The sequence below is a fragment of the Leptodactylus fuscus genome, chromosome 4, assembly GCF_031893055.1.
Source record: "Leptodactylus fuscus isolate aLepFus1 chromosome 4, aLepFus1.hap2, whole genome shotgun sequence".
NCBI lineage: Eukaryota > Metazoa > Chordata > Amphibia > Anura > Leptodactylidae > Leptodactylus > Leptodactylus fuscus.
Genome location: NC_134268.1, coordinates 171,921,447 through 171,940,926, shown reverse-complemented (window position 1 = coordinate 171,940,926; position 19,480 = coordinate 171,921,447). Strand labels below are relative to the sequence as shown.

At 40.0% G+C, this 19,480-nt stretch overlaps 1 protein-coding gene across 2 annotated transcripts in view; it reads right to left on the bottom strand.

The window, feature by feature from the left end:
• ZNF385D (zinc finger protein 385D) overlaps window positions 1-19,480 on the bottom strand; it is a 246,336-nt gene that overhangs the window by 115,425 nt on the left and 111,431 nt on the right. Inside the window, exon 3 of one of the 2 annotated variants that reach the window (XM_075271384.1) lies at window positions 4,212-4,322. The exons of the other annotated variant lie outside the window; for it this stretch is intronic. Within the exon in view, the coding sequence (XP_075127485.1) occupies window positions 4,212-4,322 (111 nt within the window). The remainder of the gene's footprint in view (window positions 1-4,211; window positions 4,323-19,480) is intronic. 2 annotated transcript variants of the gene reach the window in all.

Here is a 19,480-nt window from a genome sequence, read left to right as displayed (position 1 = left end):
TATTACTCTGATTATAAGAACACTTACAGTTCTTTACATTATTCCTGATTTCCGCTGACAATGAATACATGCCTATAGTATGTTCATTACACAAAATAACTTCAGGGACTGACAACACCAACCATTACATTCTAAGCAATAATTGCATATACTCATGCAAAGACAAGCATACATAAAGAAAACAGACTGTAATTATGTCTCAACTTCAAAGGGCCTTACATCACATAAAAAAACACAAGTTAAACTGTGTATTTCCCGCTTGCCGTATACAATATATATATATCCACAAATTTTGCTACAACATAGTATAAGTAACCAATCTATTTTATTTTTGTATTTCATTTGCTAAGCTAATTGGTAGTAAAAGTGGTCTTTCAAGTCTCACAATATATACGCATTTTAGGTCACCTATTGTGACTCCAGAGTATTGTATTAAAAAGTGGTTAAGGTCAGTGCACACAGAGTTTTTTGGCGGTGATTATGACACTGAGGGCCCCTTCACTCGGTGTAAACGCTTGGCTCATTCCGAGCCGTACACGCGAGCGCTTCTAAACACTTCCCATTCACTTCAATGGGAGCGTGCGTAAAGCCGGCTTTATGAGTGCTCCCATTGAAGTGAATGGGAAGTGTTTAGAAGCGCTCACGTGTATGGCTTAGAATGAGCCGAGCGCTTACGCTGTGTGAAGGGGCCCTTAATCTGCCTCAAAATCAGTCTCTAAAAAAAGCCTCCCAATCGATCTCTATTGGGAAGCTCTTTTGGAGGCTGATTTTTGAGGCAGTTTTTTCATCAAAATCAGTGCCAAAAACTCCATGTGCAAAGACCCTTAGCTATGAAAGCACACAGACCCCATATACTATAAAGGGGTCCGTGTGTTTTCCATGCAGTGTCCACACAAATCATGCAGAGAGAAAAGTGTTGCTTCAAGTACTTTTCTCTCCACATGATTCGTGTGGACACCACACAGAAAACACATAGACCCCATTATAGTCTATGGGGTCCGTGTGCTTTCATAAGCTCACTGGTTTTTAATGCGTTCCATTTTAATGTATTCCATTTGGGCGTTCCCCAAGCGATCTCCTTGAACAGAATACCAAAGACAGATGTGAACCAGGTCTAAGATCATAGTAAAAGAAATAAAGTAATATTCTTCCTATTTTTTTTTTAATTTTTTTTTACTATTGTTACTATGACTTAAGATCTTAGCAGTATAGAAAATTAGTTCACAAGTACCAGAAATATTCACCCAAAAAGTAAAAATTTATATTTAAGAGGAACATAAATGATAAATAATAAAAATAAAGCAAAACTATAATAGAACACAGCAGTGGCAGAGAAAAGTAATTCCAAAAAGTTGTCAAAATAAGCCTACAATATATTTTGCTTCGGACTCTACAGCAGAGAAAGGCTCCCATAAAACAGTCTATGTCACTTTGTGATATAAGGTAGAGGAAATGTTCTATTATTTTTATTTTGTGGAATTTGTAGAGAGATTTTTAAACCATAAACATTCTTCAAAAAAGGAAATTGAATAAAATGAGGGACTTTTCATCAAAATGTCAAATTTGAGGACTTTTTTACATTGTCAGGCAGCAGACAAGATATTTTTGAAATATAACACTCAAAACCACTTAAACATGAAAATGAGTGTAATGAAAAGATAATGAGATTTCATAAGATTACCATTAGATAGTCAGATTACATTTTGAACTCCTTAATTTGGAAAATTAAAAAAAGATTGGTTGTTATAGAAAAGTGCTCCACATTTTGGTAGCTCTAGTTTTGTTAAATCTCATGGCTACACTTGGAAATCTTCATCATGCACGCATAGTATGTAGTTACATGATCCATGGCAACTTTTAAAGATTGCAATAAAGGCTCATGTCTTTGGGGGAATTCAAAGTGACCTTTTGGTGCCATTTTTAATTTGTCAAAGACCAGCTGTAGACTTATCAAATGTTAGCAATTGAAGGTTAGTGCTTGTAAGACAAAGAAGTGTTTTTGTAGTATGAAGATTGTCCGAACTTCTATACCATAAAGCTCAAGTGTAAAACAGCCACAGTGAATTATCAATGCCACCAGCACTGATGTACTGAAACTACCAGATCTTCACACCGTACTTAATGTTCTGAGTAGGGTTGAGTGATCGGAATCGGAAAAGATCAGATCCCGATCGGCGATTGAGCAAATTTCACAATCGGGATCAGCTGAGAAATGATCAGAAATCGGATTTTGAAATCTCAAGATCGGCTCAATCCTAAAAGTGACTTTTCCCATAGAGAAGCATTGACTAGGGTTCAGCAATCGGGTTCAGAAAAGATGGCATTCCGATCGGCGATCAAACAAATGTTCGGAAAATGATCGGAAATCGGATTTTAAAATCGATCCTGAAATCTCAAGATCGGCTCAACCCTAGTTCTGAGAATACCATCATGCATAGAGCAGAAAAGAGGAGAGTGGTCACTGATCTTCTCTCAGTACTGTCAGCAGGAACTTAGAATAGAGAATATATCGAATCAGTTGTAGTTGCCTACTACAATCTGAGAGGACCAGAGGTGACTATTGACACAACAATGGAAGCAAAAAGTATGGCAAAAAGTTGTTTAAAAGGATGATAGTAAGGGTGTTTTCCAGACAAATAATGTGGATGACCAATACCAAGAATAGGTCATCAAAATAAGATCAGTGGGGGTTGGATGTTATTCAACTGTTTTCAGGAGCCACTATCTGCTTTCGGTGCTGATCCCCCTCCACTTTAGGTAGATAGGTCATGAACTTTACGTAAATAGGTCAATAATAGAGATGAGCAAGTAGTATTCGATCGAGTAGGTATTCGATCGAATACTACGGTATTCGAAATACTTGTACTCGCTCGAGTACCACTCGCTATTTGAATGTAAAAGTTTAATGCAGAACCAGCATTGATTGGCCGAATGCTATACAGTCAGCCAATCAATGTTGGTTCTTCTCCTACCTTTAGAAGTCTTCTCCGTGCAGCTTCCCCGTGCCGTCTTCCGGCTCTGAATTCACTCTGCCAGGCAATGGGCCTGGGCAGAGCCAACTGCGCATGTCCGTTTGTAGTGCGGGCATGCGCAGCCGGCTCTGCCCAGGCCCGATGCCTGGCAGAGTGAATTCAGAGCCAGAAGACGCTGTGGGGATGCTGCACAGAGAAGACTTCTCGGAGGATCCAGACCGACACTCACTCGTGTACTTGGTAAGTGTAATTTGATCGAACGTTGCCTACCCCTGAAACGAGCATTTTCCCCCCATAGAGTATGATAGGGTTCGATATTCGATTCGAGTAGTCGAATATTGAGGGGCTACTCGAAACGAAAATCGAATCTCAAACAGTTTACTGTTCACTCATCTCTAGTCAACAACTTTACGTAGATAGATCAACAATATAATTTTAGTGGAAAACTCCTTCAAATATGACCTGTCAATTCAATATTGTATTTTCTGTGCAAAACTAGAAAAAAATACAGGCACATCTCCAAAGTTGAAACTACAAAGGAGAAAGCAGTGGAAGAGCTACTGTTGTTTGCAGTCTTAAAAATAAACCTCAATGTGCTATTGAATACACAAGCGAATTGGTCAAGAATAGGCTGACGGGAATGAAAAGAAATGACTATAATGCATGTTTACAAAACTGAAAAGTTTTATTTTCACGAAAATGGAATTTTACTTCCCGAAGAGCTGGTTTGGCCGTAAATGAAAGACTGTCATTCATTAATTGCACAGTTCTAAAGACAGGAGGTTCACCACAATACATTGGTTTTACACCTGATCAGGACAGATGTCGCAATCATTTCTGCCAGCTCTCCGTCTAGTCACTGAAATATTTCAGATTTGTAAGCTCGGTCAAATTTCCTATGCTTATATTGAACCATACATTCTATTTTTTCCATTTTTTTGGAACACAGAGTTAAACCCCAGCACAGCAGTTATTTGTCTTTTTCATGTTTCTAAAGCGTTTTTTTTTTTATCCTTATCTAAGTCGAGCAAAAAAAAAAAAAACTAATTATTTGCTTCTCGTGTCTGATATAAAAAATAGTCTATGATCCTAATAATCACATTAGACTTAATTAAAATGTCGTTATATAATTACCATAAGATTAACCAAACAAAAATAATGCCTTCAGCGCTATTATCAAGTCAACGCGACCCTATAAGCCGAATAGTGTTTATCAGGACTAGAAAATGATAAACTTACTTCCGAATTAAATTTCAGTTGGCAAATATTGCAGGGGGCGATTTGCTTCCTTTTCTGTGGTAAGGGAGCCCCAAATGTGTGACTTATGACTGCTTTTTGAACTGGGTCCATCTGCAATAGAAAGACAGAAATAAGTCTTGTTTAACCCAGATTTATCTTCATATGATGAAGATGATAGCAGTGGTGAGCCGTATGATTGAGAGCATGTTCGGAAGGCAATATATTAACATGCCTTAGTATTCAGGTGTAACTTAAAGGGAATGGGTTTACTTATATTTTTTACTAATTAAAATCAGATTTATTGGGGCAACATATAGGGATATACTTTAAAGCAGTCACATGGTAATCTCTGTAGTCTGAGAATACCATTGATGGGAAGTTTTCTGGACATGCCCTGTCTCTACAGAGAAGGGAATCTGGTTAGCTGTGACTATCATCAATGAATGATGGTTATATACAGTATATGTACTGATGGTTATATGTATATACACATAGGTTTTAGCTATCATGTAATCCAGCCTGTGAAAATAATGGTATTAGTACTAAAAAGAGATCTCCAAAAAACAGTAAGTTTCAGATTATTATTAGGCTTAGTGTCCAATGGGAAAACTCCAGTAGATAAATATACTATAAGTGGTGATGACTAGAGATGAGCGAATAAAAACTACTGAAGTGAAATTCCATCCAAATTTCAGGAAATATTTGATTTGCATCAAATCTGGATTTCTTAATGCTTTGTAGTAAAAAAAAAAAAAAAAATCGCATTTTTTCTAAAAATGGCTGCTGCATATGTTAAGTCATGGGACAGGGAACTCTGGGAACACAAGATCACCCACAATACCATGCGTACAGCCAGTCAGCAGCCAGTAAGCCCTGTAGTGTCACAAACCTTTAACCCTTTCACTACTACTCACGGCATTGGGAGTGGGTGTTAGCTGTAACTGACAGCTAACACCCTGCTCATAACTCCCGTTTGAAGATAAGCTTATAACCCCTTGGATGACATGCTCAAACATGACCACAGCATCCAAGGGGTTCTGCCATGCTATATTTCACCCTTAGCAAAAATGGAAGGGGTACTGATATGCATCTTTTGCAGCCCGGGGTCTGTCTAGTGAAACCAAGCTGCTAGTAGCTTCCAAATACCTGGTGAATCCTGCCCGGAAGTGAGGAAGTCAGCCTATGCGTCTTCCTCTATAGACTGCAATACACGTGCATCACTGATTCAGGTCCCCTAGTGGGACATCACTAAAAACCACCGCAAGACACAATGTTCTACACTACTATACAGGCTCTCTGCAGCCAGGAAATAGTCGTTTTTAACGCGATTCGATGAGAAAATTCGGATCAAATCATAAAAGAAAATTCGGCGAAGCTGCCGAATCAAATTTTTTAAAAAGTCACTCTTCTCTAGTGATGATATCACCAAAAAAAATTATAAATCTTGGTTTACACAATAGCTTATTTTCTCTTCATAAATTCAATTTAATGCAAAATTGTTACAGGGTTCCCTCACCCCTCATGAAAATCATGGCTTAATGGGAACCTGCCAACATGAGAATAGAGTCTTATCTGCAGATAGCTTTTTATACAGCAGATCTGAGCAAATGGATGTATAGTTTCTTGGTAAAGATTCAATATAACCTGCCATTTATAAGTTTATTTTCCTGCTCTTTCTATACTTGGAAGGAGTAAATGAGTCCAGTGGGCGGTCCTCACAGTGACTGTGCATACAGAGATAGCTGTCAGTCACTGTGAGGACCGCCCACTGGACTCAATGACTCCTTTTAAGTAAACACTTCACTGAGGGAGTAACTCTAAAACATAACTTTTAATAAATAAACATAAAAGGATTCTAAAATACTAGTCCAGCATACTCAGGTATATGGGGTCAGGTTGGTTATCAGATGAGCCTATTAGATAAACTGGCTAGTCAATTTGCTACTGTTCCCTGTACCACCATACCACTACCCCTATAATGGCAAATAAGGGGTTAAGTAATATGTCACAGCCATATAATTGCATTTAGGCTCTGACCAATTTGGCAGGTATAGCTAGGGTATTGGGCATAACATTTCCCCAGCCTGCTCACCTATAATAAGGCTAAAAATCAAATGCCAATAACCTGCCTGCACTTCTATCATAAATCCCCTCAACGCGTTTCTATGTCCTTGTATCAGGACAATTCATCAGGAGGAGTTCGTGGTTAAATAGATGAAGTGCGGTGAAAACCGCAGTTCCCCTGTCCCATGTGGGGCATACATCGGTACCCTGTCCTACCCTGTCCTACCCTGTCTGCTATAACATGCTGCCTGCAGATTACACAGCATTTGTGATAGGTTCTCTTTAAAGTGAAAAAAATGCAGTATCTTTTCTTGTTACCCTCTTTAAAGTCTTTTTATTGTTTATGTGAAACGTTCATTTTTGGTTGAGGCTACATTTTAATGAATCTTAATACTGTTTAATAGCTAAGATATAACTGTGAGTTTTAAGCATAGAACAATTCTCGGACATAATTCTTCCAGATTCAGTCCTGATTGTACTACTGTTAGAGCTCTGTTCACATCTACATCATGACTTACATTTATAACAGAAAGCACAATGCCATATCCACTTAGTGGATATTATAGCCACCTGACTGACCTTTTTGACTTTTAATGGGATCCATTGGGTTCTATCAACGTGTCTTTCATTACAGTGATATATACAGCTATATTTTTCCAATCTGTGCTGAGTATGGCAGCAATGCTCTATTCATTTGAATGCTACAAAGTTGCAATAAATAGCACAGTTACTACTAAAAATATGACATACACATATACAGATGACATACAGATGTAGAGCTCTACAAAGGGCTATGGCTTATTAAACAGCTTAACACCGTAGGTGCCAAGACTTAGCCCGCCACCAATCTGATATTGATGGCCTATTCTAAGGCTAGATCATCCATATTGCAATACTACTAGTTCAATATAAGGGTTGATTTACTTTTATATACACATGGTAATGAGTCAATTAACTACATTTGAGTAACAGTAAAATCAGTCATTGGCTCATATTTTCCTAGCCAATTAATCACATGATACATTTTTCTTATCAATTGTACATGTTTCATTCATTTGGTGGGTATCAGCTCATGTTATCTGTGTTTACCCCTTTTGATATGATACCATGCTGCAGCAAGTAATAATGATGCAGATAGTCAAGTTAAACCTTACTGCATCTGTATATATATGTGTCGCTCCTTAACTGTCCTCTTTGCTACTTTGAGTACCACAAGTCAAGCAGTGTTCCTAAGCATAGCATTGTGTGATAAGTTATCACAAAGTGATATGCTATCTGTCTTATTTGTAGCTAGGAGAGACATCCCAGAGGATAGGTAGTCAACTGCCGCCTTTCAAGGCATTTGCTAGCATCTTGTCAAATTAAGGTGCTTAAAGGGAATTGTTCACCAGAACCCAGCATAAGGGCTCGTTCACACGGGGCAAGAGGGGGTGGATAATGGCGCTGAATCCACAGCATAATCCGCTCCCTCACAAAGGAGGTCTGTGTAGACCGCCAACTTACTTTTTTCCGTGAGTCGCAGTGGAAGTGAGTTGCCCTTTCTTCAGGCAGACTCCGTGGCTGATTCAGCCCTGGTATCCGCCTCACGGCAGCACCATCCGGACTAGACCCATTAATTTGAGCCTACTCCAGAGGGGGAAGCTGCGACTGTATGAAGCCGCGACAGTCGTGGCAGGTGCATTTTGGCCCTAATGTGACGTGGCTTCCTGCGTCACTCTGAGGACCAAAATCTGCCAATCTTCTCCCCGTGGGAACGGGGCATTAAAGCCCAGCCACACAAATAGGTTAGGGTCACCTGAGTCGATCTGTGTTTATCTATTCTGAATCAGTGTTTATGTTGCCAAATATAGCTTTTTTTGTCAATATGCAAAGTATGTAATTGGGCCAATGATGTCATCTGAGCAACGAGGACATTGCCGTTGCTTTAATGAAATAAGCACCATAGCCTTTTTGCTCTAAACAGCTAATATGCATTTTGATAGAGACACCAATTCACAAGAGAAAGACACCATTGGATTCAGGTGACCTTTGCATAACCTTTAGAAAGGCCATCCCAGACATACCTTTCATTCATTGATCAGTGCCGCCATTTTTGAATTAACCCTGTTTTCTTGTTTTATTTAAAAATTGATATAACCAATGAGAGACTCCCTTTAACCTTTCCATCTGTGAGGTTGGGTTGGTATGTTGGGATCTAGTGACAGACTCCTTTTACCCAAATTAGAATTCAGTGTGGACACATCCATATCATAGACATGTTTTGACAGTGTCACCAAGTCACAATGTTTTTCACAAAGCTGGTTATCTTGTTCCATGCATCTTGAGATATGATGTGCAGAGAAAAAAAACGCTTACATGTGGGCAGAGATGATGTGAAGGCAAGATATAATGACAAAAGTAATAAAATGTAAAATTCTAAATGTATAAAAAGAAAAATTTGAGTTCTACACGTAAAGCTTTGGTTAAAAGAAAAAATAACTAAGACTTAGAAGCGATTGAACTTGACTAATATATGTCCTCTCCAAGCTTTCCAATTACATAACTATCACCTGCCTGCCTTTAGATCTAGCACCAAATGCATTATTTACGTCTATATAGCTTTTAACTGGGAATACACAGTATTAAAGAATCTAATGGCGTACTGCAGAATTCGATCCCCAGGCTGCTTCATGAAGATAAACTTAATTCCTTTTTTTTTTTGAAGGGACAAAGGATATTAGGTAACTGAGCATGAAAGATGTACTGTATTTGATCAAGAAAAAAGAGTAGGCTATTTTTAATATTGAGGTTAATTACTTCATTAGAATATCACCCATGAGAGGCTGACAACAGAGAATGAAGCAAGTGCTGTACAGCTCATTAAAATCTTCACTCATTCGAAATATTCATAAAACGCAAAGCGTAATACATATCAGTCACTGATCTTTAAACATTGTGGAAACATCCTTCATATCTGTAGGAACTTCAGAATTTAAATGGAACCAGCGTACCCTTGTAAATTGTACGCATACATCCCAAGGTCTACAGAGGTGTATCCACTCCTCTGCTTGTTCGTTAATTATTAATCACGGTAATGTGGTTTTAATTACTGACACACTTTACAACTAAAGCAAATAAAAGTCACACAAACTTCTAAGATGATGATGAATGTTTCGGCGGATAGGATTTTACATATTTTTTCTGGTGTTAGCAATTGTCTATAAACTAGAAACTATATGGAACTTATATAAAACAATTCTAAGAAAGTTATTAGGGTGAGTCTGACCTTGACATTTTAGTGAGAATACATTGGGATGTTTCTTCGCCTTCAAGATCCACAATATCTACAATATCTATTTATCATATAGCCTTCACTAATTTAATAGTGCATTGCACACAAGCGCTTAAAGGGATCCTATCATTACAATCTCTTTTTTTAACTAAATACAGGCTATTTTTCTCTTACCTTTCTTTTTCTGATCTGCACCGCCGTTCTTGAGGAATTTCTTCTTTCTTCCATTTGTAAATAAGTTTTCAGACGACACAGGGGGTTCCCCTTTGCTGTCCGAAAAATCTACAGCAATAACACTGTCTTCTTCTCTTGACCACCTCTTCACCGACTGCATATGTCCGTCGACTATTTTCTTGTGGCCTCTTACACAAGAGTCTGTATGGCCACAGGAAAATAGCCGATGTCATGCACAGTTGATGCTTTTGGATGAAGATGAGGCCGATGACCCAGTGAAGCGGTCTGGAGAAGAAGACAGAGGAGTTGCTGGAAAGTTTTCGGACAGCACAGGGTGCGCAGATCAGAAAAAAAAAAGGTAAGAGAAGAATAGCCTTTCTTAAGGCTATTCTGACATGTACTTAGTTAAAAAAGGGATTCTAATGATATAATCCCTTTAAAAAAGAAGTGAGTCAGGCATACAAAAATTTACACATTTCAACCCTGGAGTCTTGAGAGGCCAAAAAAATGTCCCTCTATTGAGGAGATATGTGATAATTGGACAACCTTTTGTCCCTTTTGGCATCTCCTGTTTGGCCACAGGAAAAATGGCCAATAGACATGCGCAGTTGGCGCTTTTTGAAGAAATGAAGATGAGCGCAAGAGAATGGGCAGGACGCAGAGAAGAAGACAGAGGACGTCACTGGAGAGTTTTCAAGCAGCAATGGGGACACCCCCTATGCTGTTTGAGCACTGGGGAACGCCCCCAGTGCTGCGACAAAACTCATTTTCATAAGGAAGAAAAAAGATATTTTTAAGGAACGGCGGCACGGTTCAGAATAAAAAAGGTAAGAGAAGAATAGCCTTTCTATGGCTATTCTTACGTGGATTTAGTTTAAAAAGAGAATTCTAGTGATAGAATCCCTTTAATTCAGGAAGTGCTTTTTACTTCACTATTATTCTATGTCTACTGGCGACTACATCGGAATAATAGTTTGTTTTGCTGTAGGCTGTAAAAGGAGATGCTTATGATATCAGTCTGGACAGTCTAATGAGCAGTTTTTATACTCTACACATGAGTGAGGTTAGCAGAAGGTGACTGAAATACATTACATGGTACTGAGGGTGCAAATTATATATAAGTGAATCTGGGTCATTTCTAACATTTTGTGATTTGATTTGTAATAAACTTACTAAAATGGTAGCCGCCATGACAAAGACATGCAGAAAGGGATCACATGACCTCAGAGACCAGACGGGCTCACCCACAATACTTTGTAATAGCACTCATAACAGGTCAGCCAATCAATAGTACAGATCTACGGTCACTGAGTTATAGGCAGTACAAAAGTCCAGGGAGATAGAGAAGGTGTCCATTTTGTGGGGAGAGATTAAAGAGATAGGGTATCAGACAGACTGAGAGGGCTAACACTAGTATACAGATAATACAGTGATGGTGGAGGTGGGGCTGGTGGTGGGGGGGTTCAGGCAGGGGTGAACCTGGGATTTCTGGCGCCTGAAGCGGATGTCAGAAAGCCGCCGCCCCGGAGGGGTCGGGGTCGCAAGAAAGAGGTGGGGCCAAGCAGAAAGGGGAGGGGCCGAGCAGAAAGGGGGCGGGGTCTAGCTGAGCGAGCGGCATTCGCAGGCAGGGAGAGGACCTGCTCTCTGCCTGACTGTGAGGGGCGGCCGCTGGAGCAGTGCTGCGTCCAGCAGGGCCGCCCCAATACACCGCTCGCTTCCTGGGTCAGGCTGCAGACACGGTGACGCTAAGCCAGCCCAGGAGAGCTTGTCCTGGACTGGCTTAGGTAGGCAAAAATGCCGCCCTCCCGAGGCCCTGGCATAGCGCCGCCTGAAGCGGTCGCTTCAGGTCGCCTCATGGGAGGTGCGGCGCTGGGTTCAGGGGATTAGTGGACTCAGGACTAGAGAGGAAGATTTGGGTTGAATTACTTAATACACCAATTAGAGAATAAGCGAGTCTGTCTCATGATAATACTGTTAGAGCATCCAGCAGTGCGTTGCAGAGACAGACTGTGTGTGTAGTCAGTGACACGTGATGCAGCTGCTGCCCAAACAGCCAGTCAGGAATTCTCAGTGCCCATTGATACCATGACCTGTGTGCACTACTGTATTACACTGTATTTATGTGTCAAAATAAACTCTGTACTGTGTGTGTCCAAGAGCAAGACCAGACAATTTACTTATGCCAAGTGAACTCTTTTTGTACATTTCTGGAGTAATTTGACTATTTTTTCTTGCCAGAATCCAAAAATTCCTGTGAGACTATATACTGTACATTAAAAACACTGTCTCTTTTTCCCTCTAAAAGTCGCTCTTGTTCATTATTAATTGGCTTGTATTTCATTAATAAAGATTAATAATATGCAAGTTGCAAAAAAAACCCAAGTAAACTTTCACACAAGAAACCCAAACATGAATCAAACATTAAAGGCTCACTCATCTCTAGAGCAGAATACACACTGATCACCTGCACCAATTTCACATACAATAACCGAGATTACAAATTCAATTTTGATTATTTTGCTCATGTCACAAGTCTGATCGCTGCTTTACAATAATTTTCTGAATTCATGCCATTCGATAAGAGCTAAGATATTATTGGACTAGTGTACTTGAACTGGTGTTTCATTTTACGCTGCACAAGATTCACATCACACATCACATATTGGGTTATGAAAAATTGTAATTATTTTTTGTCAAGAGCTTTAAGATCAGATGGAGTCAGCTGGTGATTAAATTCCTCTCACCTTTGAACTGTACCGATGTCTTGCTTCCCAAAGCAACATTTCACATAGTTTACCTGCAGGATGAGAAGTGCCCCTGCATCTATCTATCTATCTATCTATCTATCTATCTATCTATCTATCTATCTATCTATCTATCTATCATACTCATCATCAATATATCTTATAAGCAATTGCATTCCAATATACACCTTATGGTGATTTGTATAGCACATTACACACTCACTGTATTCAGTGGATGTCTATGTCTTCTATGGTGTACAATATCTAGTCTTCCAGTCCTCTGGTGCAGACTTCCACCTGTCTATTGTACCTACATGTTGATACCATAACTAGGGTTAGGCCGATTTTGAGATTTCAGGATCGATTTTAAAATCCGATTTCAGATCATTTTCCATCCGATCCCGATCGTGAAATTTATTCAATTGCCGATCAGAATCCGATCTTTTTCCGATCCCGATCGCTCATCCCTAGTTACTTTATATTTATGGAGTAGGGTTGAGCCAATCTTGAGATTTCAGGATTGATTTTAAAATCGGATTTCCGATCATTTTCCATCCGATCCCAATCGTGAAATTTACTCGATCGCCGATCAGAATCCAATCTTTTTCCGATCCCGATCGCTCAACCCTAGTTACTTTATGTTTATGTAGTAGGGTTGAGCCGATCTTGAGATTTCAGGATTGATTTTTAAAATTGGATTTCCGATAATTTTCCATCTGATCCCAATTGTGAACGTGAAATTTACTTGATCACTGATCGGAATCCGATCTTTTCCAATCCCGATCGCTCAACCCTAGTTACTTTATATTTATGGAGTAGGGTTGAGCCGATCTTGAGATTTCAGTATCAATTTTAAAATACGATTTCCGATCATTTTCCATCCAATCCCAATTGTGAGCGTGAAATTTACTTGATAGCCAATTGGAATCCGATCTTTTCCAATCACGATCTCTCAACCCTAACCATAACACATTATTTTAAAGCTGATGATATTACACATATTAATCTGTGGCTACAGATTACCTACAATGCTTACAGGGACCCTCCGGTAGTCATAAACTAATTGTTCACATTGTTACATTCTCCAAGCCCCTCTGCTCTTCTGGTTGCTTTCTATTAACACATAAGTCTACATAAACCAACAGGATCACCACGAACTGAGAGCATGAAGATCTGATCAAAGTTACAGCAAGAGCAGAAAGGAAAAAATATGCAGATTACTAAACCACAAGTAAGAGAAAAAGCCTATCAGGAAGGAACTTGATCTATATAGCCTTAAGGAAAGAAGAGAAAGGGGCAAGAGTGAAACCTTCAAATATGTTAAAGGTATAAATAAGGTTCAGGAGCAAAATGTTTTTAATTAAAAAAAAACTAAAAACAAGAACAAAGGGGCACAATGTGAATTTTGATGAGGGGAGATCAGAAGCAATGCAGGAAATATTTTACTGAAAGAGTAGTTGAGGGTTAGGCAAACGCCAAGCAGATGTGGTTGGAAAAAAATAAAGTAAGTGAATCTAAACATGCCTGGGATGAATACATGTCTATCCTAAAATGCAAAATAATAATAGAAGTGCTGAGTAGATGGATTGTGTTATTTTCTGTCATCAATCTTTTATCTTTCTAAAAAGGAGATTATATAGTATGGTAGTACTACCAGCACAGATAGAAAGGTGTAGATACACTGCATGGAAATAAATATACCATATCTGTAAATTCAATAATTGCATCTATATAAACTATGATAATATACCTGACATTACTTTAACAAAACTACAAAAATATATAGACTGGCAATGTATATAAAGATCTATAATAGTTATCGTAACAGCAATTAAACAAGTCAGATGAGTAACTGCATAAGAGGAGATATAGTTATATTACGTCAATACCTGCAGTAATATAAGAAAGTGTCAATGATCTTATATAACATCCTCAATTACTATATTCAGCTATGATCAATTAAATATTAACATGAACAGGCACAAGCTAAGGTGCATGAAACAAAGTAGCCATAACATAATGTACTCTCTCTCTCTCTATATATATATATATATATATATATATATATATATATACAGTATGTACTGTGTGAGAGAATGAAGGGTGTGGTCTGGGAAGTGTGGTCTGGTTAGACAGGTATGTCCCAGCCAGGCAGCTAAAGGGTGTTTGGTAAAGACCCACACCAGGGAGGTCAGCTGACTAATCAAGGCCTGATAATAGTCTGTGTGTGAAGACTGGGAAGGGTGGTACCACACTGAGCTGACCTGTTCAGAGAGAGTGAAGGGTGTGGTCTTACAGTTCAACAAGCGTATTATACATAAAGTATGATCTGTGTCCAAACGCTCTGGTATTAAGCCCTACAGAACATGTATAAATATACACATTGGTTCCACATGTATTCTACAGTAGGATGACCCTAAATATACAGTTTATGGAATTAATAGCTATCTTCACTGTAAAAAAGAACAAGGACGCCTGAAAGTGGTAATATGGCCCCGACAGATGCCTAACTTCAAGATCATGAAATTTCTCTAAGATTACATAAAGAAGCTAAAGGACATGACAAGCTTACAGCCACAGAAGATATCTGCTTAGTTCTCCAAAATGTTTGGAACAATCTCCCCTGCTAACTTCCTTCAAAAGAGCAAAGGCAGAATGACTTTTGATATTTTGCCCTCCGTCCTCCTACCAAAGGTGAATGCTCTGCTAACCCCACTTGCTATAGCTATTACCCTATTATTCTTATGGTTATCATGGATATGTTGATTTGGGTGATATTTCATATTTTACATGGAATGAAAATTCAAAACATTCAAAATTTATATACAATGATCCCTTCTGCATCACGATTTTCTGCATTGTATTTTCTCTGGTCCTCCCAGTTTCTATTTACTTACATAGGACAATGTGAAAGCAGCCATGATGCTAGTAATACAGCTGTAGTCATTGACTGCTGCAGTAATCACATGACTGGAAGACCGGAGAAGACACAGCCCAGCACTGGATTTTTGGGAGACAGGTCAGTTGTAAGTATTTACTTTTTTAAGGCCATTTAATTTTTTCCAGGATTTTTCACATTGTAGTGGTGCGCCTCTAACCCCCATGATGCGGAAAGCACAAATGTAATGGACATAACCCTTAGTTTTAAATGAAGCAAGGAGGTCTTGCAGTTCATAGAAGTTCTTAGCATAGGAAAATGACTATCTGCTCTTATACTTACAGATCACTAGTAAAGGAGTTGTCCAAGGTTAGAAAACATGGCTGATTTCTGTTTCTCAGGAAGTGACATCATGGTCACGTTACCATGCATTCATTTTAGTAGGACTAAGCTGTAGCATTGATATGTGATCGAAGGATGTGAGGCCACTTTCTCAGAAGAAGAAAGCAGCCATGTTTTCTAGTTCTGTACAATTCCTCTAATAATAAGTAATAGAATTCCACAGAGCTACAAGCATACTCACTTATTATGTGCATACTTATTGCATTATTTTCGGTTTGCATGATGTTGCAAAACAGGAATAACTGACAAGCTAGTCATAAGTTGACCATAAACTTACTGTTACGGTTCTGTATATATATATATATATATATATATATATATATATTTATTTATTTATTTATTTATTTTTTTTAACTACAGAACCCCTTAGCTGTAGAACACTACAGCGAGGTCCACAGGCCCAATGGTGGGCAGCTGTATGTCTGAACTCAATGTGAACTACTGCAAAGACACTGCAGAGTGAAAATCAATGTGAACTACTGCAAAGACACTGCAGCGTGGACTCAATGTGAACTACTGCAAGACACTGCAGCCTGGACTCAATGTGAACTACTGCAAGACACTGCAGCCTGGACTAAATGTGAACTACTGCAAGACACTGCAGCCTGGACTCAATGTGAACTACTGCAAGACACTGCAGCCAGAACTAAATTGTGAACAGTGTGTACTGTGCGACACTAAATGTGAAAAAGGTGCAACTAACACCCTGCCATTTTAGCTCACTGGCCAGGTGCACCAGTACAAGTGAAACACACATGGCTGCCAACGGTTAACACTCACCCCAGGCCAGCAAACACACTTACCCCTGCAACAGCTAGGGGCCACCACGGAAGTTTTAGAACATTCTCCTGCACACAGCTTGGAGTCCTCAGGGGGGGGGGGGGTTGCATACTCCGGCACACAGCTTGGAGACATCACACACCCATGCTCCCGCACACAGCTGGGAGCCATACATGAAGTCAGACAGTACACATAGGCTATCTCAGAGACCATACCTGCTGCAGATCTACAAGCTGGAACGCCATCTACCGCTCCTAGCCCTGGTGTAGATGTAGCAGTTCAGGGTTTACAGGTCCTAACTATCAGCACCCAGATTGAAGCAGAGAAACCTCACACAGAGGCCTAGTCTGACAACCTGCCTGAATACTGGATCCTATCCCTGACTATTGTCATTCACTCCGTGGACTTTGAGGAAATTTAAAACAAAGTATGAGCACCCGGCGGGCGTCGGCACACACTATTTAAAGGGAAGTCCCCGCCCAATAGGGGCGGTGGCCATGACCTCACCGCTCATGCTCAGTAGGGAATAAATGGCATTTAGCTTGTGAGCAGCTCCAAAAGTCTGAGCATGCTCAGTAGGGTGAAAGCTGGATGGTTAGACTGACCTGCAGGTGGCGCTGTGCGCTATGATGACAACCTGTGGGACCCAATCCTAACACACTTAGATGTTTGTTTGTTCCTTCCCCAACACACCATGCATTTGCTATGAATGGTGAAAATAGAGTAAGCTGCTGCCAGACATCCCTGGTGGTATATTAAATCCTCCTGAGGTTAAAATGATTGGACATCTGCCATTACAGGAAAGCACGTAGACACCCCTACAAATTAGATGGCTGACCATTCCCAACAAAATCTGCAGGTTCAAGCAATATTAATGTGTATGAAACATTAGTTTTCGTATCACCAGCCATCTGATACTCAGTCTACCGCATTTCAGATACAAATTTGTGATGGCCATATTTGAATCACATGGATGACTATACAAAAATGAACAGCTGCACAAAGCCTATTAGGCAAATGTTATTCTGAAAGATTAATATTTAGTATATGATGAATGATGTACCTCCTAATATGAGAGCAAGCAAAAGTGCATTTAAGTAATTGCATAGCATCTAAAATATAATTGATGAGCAACTAAGTAAACAATACAGAAAATTGTCACAAATTGTTGTTTGGTATAATTGAAAAATGTACATGGAAATACACTAATAGGCTTATTGGGTTTCACCCTGTAAATAGAACAGTAAGCCACTATAAACTATACCCAGTAATCCTTCTATGCTGATTAATGCTATCTGTATTATTGCCAAGTATACTCTAAGTAGATAATCATATCAGAAACACAATCTTCATTGCTCTGCTGCACAAAAGATAAAAAGAAGATTAGTAGAAAAACATTACTGTGCAGCCCGCCTAGGTATAGTGCTGGATACAATCGAGATAAATTGTTTATTAGTAAGGAGTTTATCCAAAATTACTGATGCAAATGCTTTAGATTTCAGCTGACCATCTGGTACTAAATATATTCTATGGATATTTATTTAGAAACCTTTATAAATAGAGAATTAAACATTTATTGAGTTATTTAGCATAAATCCACCATTAGTCTTCCTATACGCAAAATTAGTCAAATGAGGAAAATACACTGGAAAGGAAATCTGGCTAATAAACCGTATTTGAGTCCGGCATTTTACAAGGATTCAATCTTGTGCTCTCTAATAGAGATGAGCGAACACTAAAATGTTCGAGGTTCGAAATTCGATTCGAACAGCCGCTCACTGTTCGAGTGTTCAAATGGGTTTCGAACCCCATTATAGTCTATGGGGAACATAAACTCGTTAAGGGGGAAACCCAAATTCGTGTCTGGAGGGTCACCAAGTCCACTATGACACCCCAGGAAATGATACCAACACCCTGGAATGACACTGGGACAGCAGGGGAAGCATATCTGGGGGCATAAAAGTCACTTTATTTCATGGAAATCCCTGTCAGTTTGCGATTTTCGCAAGCTAACTTTTCCCCATAGAAATGCATTGGCCAGTGCTGATTGGCCAGAGTACAGAACTCGACCAATCAGCGCTGGCTCTGTTGGAGGAGGCGGAGTCTAAGATCGCTCCACACCAGTCTCCATTCAGGTCCGACCTTAGACTCCGCCTCCTCCGGCAGAGCCAGCGCTGATTGGCCGAAGGCTGGCCAATGCATTCCTATGCGAATGCAGAGACTTAGCAGTGCTGAGTCAGTTTTGCTCAACTACACATCTGATGCACACTCGGCACTGCTACATCAGATGTAGCAATCTGATGTAGCAGAGCCGAGGGTGCACTAGAACCCCTGTGCAAACTCAGTTCACGCTAATAGAATGCATTGGCCAGCGCTGATTGGCCAATGCATTCTATTAGCCCGATGAAGTAGAGCTGAATGTGTGTGCTAAGCACACACATTCAGCTCTACTTCATCGGGCTAATAGAATGCATTGGCCAGCGCTGATTGGCCAGAGTACGGAACTCGACCAATCAGCGCTGGCTCTGCTGGAGGAGGCGGAGTCTAAGATCGCTCCACACCAGTCTCCATTCAGGTCCGACCTTAGACTCCGCCTCCTCCAGCAGAGCCAGCGCTGATTGGCTGAATTCCGTACTCTGGCCAATCAGTGCTGGCCAATGCATTCTATTGGCGTGATGAAGCAGTGCTGAATGTGTATGTTTAGCTCAACTACACCGGTGGAGTAGTTGAGCTAAGCACACAGATTCAGCTCTGCTTCAATCAGCGCTGGCCAATGCATTCTATTAGCTTGATGAAGCAGAGTGTGCACAAGGGTTCAAGCGCACCCTCGGCTCTGATGTAGCAGAGCCGAGGGTGCACAAGGGTTCAAGCGCACCCTCGGCTCTGATGTAGCAGAGCCGAGGCTGCACAAGGGTTCAAGCGCACCCTCGGCTCTGATGTAGCAGAGCTGAGGGTG